This window comes from Nerophis ophidion, linkage group LG01 (assembly GCF_033978795.1).
Source record: "Nerophis ophidion isolate RoL-2023_Sa linkage group LG01, RoL_Noph_v1.0, whole genome shotgun sequence".
Lineage (NCBI taxonomy): Eukaryota > Metazoa > Chordata > Actinopteri > Syngnathiformes > Syngnathidae > Nerophis > Nerophis ophidion.
Genome location: NC_084611.1, coordinates 57829301 through 57835300, shown reverse-complemented (window position 1 = coordinate 57835300; position 6000 = coordinate 57829301). Strand labels below are relative to the sequence as shown.

Below are 6000 nucleotides of genomic sequence, written 5' to 3'. Positions count from 1 at the left end.
CCTCTCTGTTGGTTGGTGTTGAGGACCTCGAAGCAGGCGTAGAAGTCATTAAGCTCATCTGGCGGTGAGCGTTGGCTGTTTGTGACCTCCCTGCTCCCCTGCTTGTAGTCTGTGGTGTGTTGCAGGCCTTGCCACATGCGCCGCGAATCTGTGGTGGAGTAGAATCCCTCCAGCTTTTGTCTGTATTGTCCCTTGGCCTCGCTGATGGATTTACGCAGGTCATATTTGGCCTTCTTATAGTATTCAGCGTTGCCTGCGACAAATGCAGTGGAACGGGCATGTAGCTTGGACCAAACATCAGCGAGCGACTGAGCATTTTATGGAAGCTGCTTTCATACCCAATCATAGCACCCACCTGTTCACCTGTGGGGACGTCCCAAATAAGTGTTTGATGAGCATTCCTCAACTTTCTCAGTCTTTTTTGCCTCTTGTGCTAGCTTTTTTCAAACATGTTGCAGGCATCAACTTCCAAATGAGCTAATATTTGCAAAAAACAACAAAAGTTTTCCAGTTCCAACATTAAATATCTTGTCCATCCATCCATCCGTCCATTTTCTATGCTTATTCCTTTCGGGGTCGCGGGGGGCGCTGGAGCCTCAGCTAAATTTGGGCGGAAGGCGGCCTACACCCTGGACAAGTCGCCATCTGTCTTTGTAGTCTATTCAAGTGAATATAAGTTAAAAAGGATTTGTAAATCATTGTATTCTGTTTTTATTAACAATTTACGCAACGTGCCAGCTTCACTGGTTTTGTACTTGTTATGTTGATTGTTTTATTTGTAGCTCTGTTGGTAGCGTGGCCGTGCCAGCTACTTGAGGGTTCCAGGTTCGATCCTGGATCCATCCTTGTTGCTTTATTTTTTTTTTTGATTGATTGAAACTTGTATTAGTAGATTGCACAGTACAGTAGATATTCCAAACAATTGACCACTAAATGGTAACACCCAAATACGTTTTTCAACTTGTTCACGTTAATCAATTCATGGTAAAAAGACTGCCGTTGTGTCCTTGGGCAAGACACTTCACCCACATGCTCCCAGTGCCACCCACACTGGTTTAAATGTAACTTAGAATTTGGGTTTCACTATGTAAAAGTGCTTTGAATCGCTAGAAAAAGCGCTATATGAATATAATTCGCTTCACTTATTGATTGATTGATTGATTGATTGATACTTTTATTAGTAGATTGCACAGTACAGTACATATTCCGTACAATTGACCACTAAATGGTAACACCCGAATAAGTTTTTCAACTTGTTTAAGTCGGGGTCCACGTTAATCAATTCATTTGTATACTTATTTCTGTTTTGTTGTGAATGAAATAAATAAATAAACTGAACTTCACAACAGAAATAAGCACTTATTTTTTATTGGGGGGGGGGGGGATTCCAATACTACAAAATATTGATGTCATCACGCTGGTATCGTAACGAGTCTGATCTTGGTATCACACCATCGGTATTGGGATCGAGCCACCCATCCGTGGAACCTGTTCTCCGGTTCGCGTTGCACAGCCGGCCAGTAGACTTCGTTACTACCGAGGATGCGCTCTCCGGGAGCTGGTACTTTTGGGGCAAAGCGCCCAAATAACGAGCGAAAAACAAACGTTTGCCGCCGCTACCTTTCAACCGACGGGGTTAACATCCGGAATGATGTAGGAGACTCCAACGGAAGCCTTCGTCTTTTGTTCCATATTTCTTCCATTTAGGCAGGACTCAACCAGCAGACCGAAGGCCTTGGCTCGGAGGAACTATCGGTGACAAGATAGAGTCGACAGAAAATGTCCACCGTGGTTAAAATGTGTTTATAAGTCACATTTACCAAGAGTTGAGCGGAGATTTTCTTTCCTCCTCGCCGTGTGACCATGCGAAGAATTCGGCTCTTCGTAGAGGAATGTTCCGCTCGCTGGAGTTAGCTTCATGTAAGCTACAAAACATTTTTGTGTTCTTATCATGATATTTGCTCATTATTAGTATATTATTGTAATTACGCGATGGAGCTAATTGAACTTGACGAGTGTCTTTGCTATGAAAACGCCACCTTGTTTATTAAGGTGCTCAACTCGCACCAGAAGGCAAGCAGCCGCCCCTAAAACAATAAGTCTTTTTACCCCCCTTAACATCTTTAAACTACTCGACAGGGCCAACAGTAACAACATGCTAGTGGCCTCCGCCGTGGTGGTGTGGGAATGGCTGAACGAACACGGGCGGTGGCGACCCTACAGCTCCGTCGTCGCCCATCAAATCGAGGCGGCCATTCGGAGCGGAGACCTCCGCGGAGGGAGCGTCATTCTCGGCCAGGTGGAGAGTCGACTCTCGCCCTACATCATCGACCTCCAGTCCATGCACCAGTTCAGACAAGACACAGGTAAGACGAGCGTCATATTATCAGTTAAAGTAGCAAAATAAAACCAATTGCTATTTTTCTCTACAAAACTGCAATTGTGATTATTCCTTTTCTTTCTTTCTTCTGTTTATTTCTAACATGAACACACTTACAGCATATTTCAGTGGTTCTCAACCTTTTTTCAGTGATGTAGCCCTGTGAACATTTTTTTAAATTCAAGTATCCCCTATTCAGAGCAAAGCATTTTTGGTTGCAAAAAAGAGATAAAGATGTAAAATACAGCATTCTGTCATCAGTTTTTGATTTATTAAATTGTATAACATTGCAAAACATTGCTCATTTGTAGTGATCTTTCTTGAACTATTTGGCAAAAAAGTTTAAAAAATAACTAAAAACTTGTTGAAAAATAAACAAGTGATTCAATTATAAATAAAGATTTCTGCACATAGAAGTAATCATCAACTTAAAGTGCCCTCTTTGGGGATTGTAATAGAGAGCCATCTGGATTCATCAACTTAATTCTAAACATTTATCCACCAAAAAATAAATCTTTAACATCAATATTTATGGAACATGTCCACAAAAAATCTAGCTGTCAACACTGAATATTGCATTGTTGTATTTTTTCACAGTTTATGAACTTACATTCATATATTGTTGAAGTACTATTCAATAAATATATTTATAAAGGATTTTTAAATTGTTGCTATTATTATATATATTTTTTTTAAATCTCACGTACCCCTTGGCATACCTCCAAGTACCCCCAGGGGTATGCGTACCCCCATTTGAGAACCACTGATATAGAACATGCTATACGTTTACCAAACAATCTGTCACTCCTAATCGCTAAATCCGATGAAATCTTATACGTCTCGTCTCTTACGTGAATGAGCTAAATAGTATTATTTGATATTTTACGGTAACGTGTTAATAATTTCACACATTAGCCGCTCCTGAGTATAAGTCGCACCCCCGGCCAATTTATGAAAAAAACTGCGATTTATAGTCCGAAAAATACTGTACTCAAAAAAGTGAACACTGATGATAATCCATAAAGTTATGCTGAAGCAAGATAGCATCCGCTGACTGGTCTCGAGTCGCCATCTGACGTGAATCCATCATGCCGCGTTTGAGTGACATCAAAGCACATCTTGCTTAAATGCACACTCACCTAACATGCTAATTAATTGTATTGATTTATATCACATATTTTATATGATATCATGTAAAACCGGGGTCTCAAACTCACTTTACCTGGGGGCCACTGGACGCAGAGTCTGGGTGAGGCTGGGCCGCAATAAGAGATTTCTTCAAAAAAAATGTTGCATACTCCTCAGCATGTCTAGTTCTATAATGACGTTTCAAATTATATCCCTTATATCAACTTTCTCCGTGCAAATAAGATACGTCGGGATGCCCCTGTGCTCAACAGAGATATATTGCATCTCCCACTTTTCCTGGAATTGTCTTTGCTCATCACAAACCTTTCTCTTCACTGTAGGCTTTGGAAAAGACATGTTTGGGGTTGTGGAATATATTTGTATTCAGCCGACGGACGGAGAATATTGTTATTCCCGCAATGTGTGTCGTTTCGTTACAGCAACACGGCGGTCGGCGATAATAGCCGGGAAAGTACTGGGACAGGGAGCGCAAAAAACTGACGGCTCCCGTAGTGTTATCCGGTGTCATATAGATGTAATTAAACAATAAAAAAAAACAAATAACGGTTTGAATTGGTCAAGGTTATCGGGGACTGTTATTACTGACGGACAGGTGTCGCAGTGTGACTGCAGCCAGCCACGTAAGAAAACCCTCGTTTCCATGGCAACCTCTCTGTCCCTTTCACTCATTTGCCGCTTTTCCACTAATGCAGGGTTAGCCAACCCAGAACGTTAAAGGAGCCATTTTGGACCCAAATAACAACGTTGTCAAGCGCCATTCATATAAAACTTGCGGGCCGCACGAACATTAAACTTTCATATTAAGTTGGGGGCCACAAAATAACGTTTTGTGGGCCAGAATTGGCCCGCGGGCCGCGTGTCTGAGACCCCTGATGTAAAAGGTCTGCGCTCTGCACATGAATGCCACAAATATTATTTCCATCTGAGTGTAGCTGTGATTAATAGAAACACAGTGATTGATATGTGTGGTCTTTACAAGATGATGACATAACTGCATTTCACCTTGCACTGCAAACATAGTTGACTAAAAACAGGTGTTGATAAAATATGTCCCTGCAGTGAGATGTTTTATGCTGTTGATGGTGTACATTCTCTTGTGCTTATAGGAATGGTACTGTATTTTCCGTACCAGAGGCGCACTGCCGATGAATAGTAGAGATGGCTTTTTTGCCGATATCCGATATTCCGATCTTGTCCAACTCTTAATTACCAATTCCGATATCAACCGATAGCGATATATACAGTTGTGCAATCAACACATTATTATACCTAATTAAGTTGTGATGCTCTGCTGGATGTGTTAAACAATGTAACATGGTTTTACATAATAAGAGAACAACTTCCACTCAAGTTATGGAAAAAAGTGCCAACATGGCACTGCTATATTTATTATTGAAGTCACAAAGTGCATTTTTTTTGTTACCTGTGTCAAAACAGCAGCTTGGAATTTGTGACATGCTCTCCCTGAGATAATCCTGATACCCACTACAACTATGGGAATTACTATACTTTGACTTTAACAAAGTGCATTATTTTTTATTGTTTTTAAACATGCCTCAAAACAACAGCTACAAATCAAGACACACAGCTTCAGTCCAGAGTATACTATAACAATAAAGTAAACAATAACATAGTCCTCCTGTAGTGCAAGGCTGCCTAGTATACTGTATGACAGGGAATTAGAGCAGGGCACATTGAGCCCAATTTATAATGTATTTGTATGTGTAACAAAAATGTGTTGCAAGCCAGTGGTGAATGCTTGAAGTGGCCTAGCAGTCAGTCAGAGCTTCTGAAATGCTGCGTTCAGACAGGGCACCTCCGTTCACTGCAAGCTGCAACATGTGCGCCATGCAGGGCAGACGAGCCACACCAAACTCAATCGTAGTTTTTGACATACTGCGTGCGTTGTCCCTGACCACAACGTGGGCTTTCGCCGTGAGGTGTTTTTTATTATATTTTTGTTTTTTCTCGGCGCAGTCTCTATGCGACAACTGTGTGGTACTACTTTTTTTCTGTGTTTGCTTTTCATCCATCTTCCGCTTGTATTCATCGTGTATCTCCTTATGATTGCTTGTATTAAAGGGGAACATTATCAAAATTTCTGAAGGATTAAAACCAATAAAAATCAGTTCCCAGTGGCTTATTTTATTTTTAGAAGTTTTTCTAAAAAATTTTACACATCATGTAATATCCCGAAAAACGGCTTCAAAGTGCCTGATTTTAACCATCGTAATATCCACCCGTCCAAGTGACCACACAGAAACAAACATGGCGGATAGCACAGAAAGGTATAGCAATATTAGCTCGGATTCAGACTCGGATTTCAGCAGCGTAAGCGATTCAACATATTACGCATGTATTGAAACATATGGTTGGAGTGTGGAGGCAGGTAGCGAAAACAAAATTGAATAAGAAACTGAAGCTATTGAGCCATATCACAACAAACAGCGGCACAGGAGGAAGCGAGGACG

General features: G+C 41.0%; 1 protein-coding gene across 2 annotated transcripts in view; it reads left to right on the top strand.

The window, feature by feature from the left end:
* Positions 1-1473: 1473 nt before the first annotated feature.
* Positions 1474-6000, top strand: part of LOC133557499 (E3 ubiquitin-protein ligase DTX1-like) — a 66659-nt gene continuing 62132 nt past the window's right edge. For both annotated transcript variants that reach the window (XM_061907989.1, XM_061907981.1), the window contains exons 1-2: positions 1474-1920; positions 2140-2366. In XM_061907989.1, the coding sequence (XP_061763973.1) occupies positions 1919-1920; positions 2140-2366 (229 nt within the window). In that variant the 5' untranslated portion in view covers positions 1474-1918. The remainder of the gene's footprint in view (positions 1921-2139; positions 2367-6000) is intronic.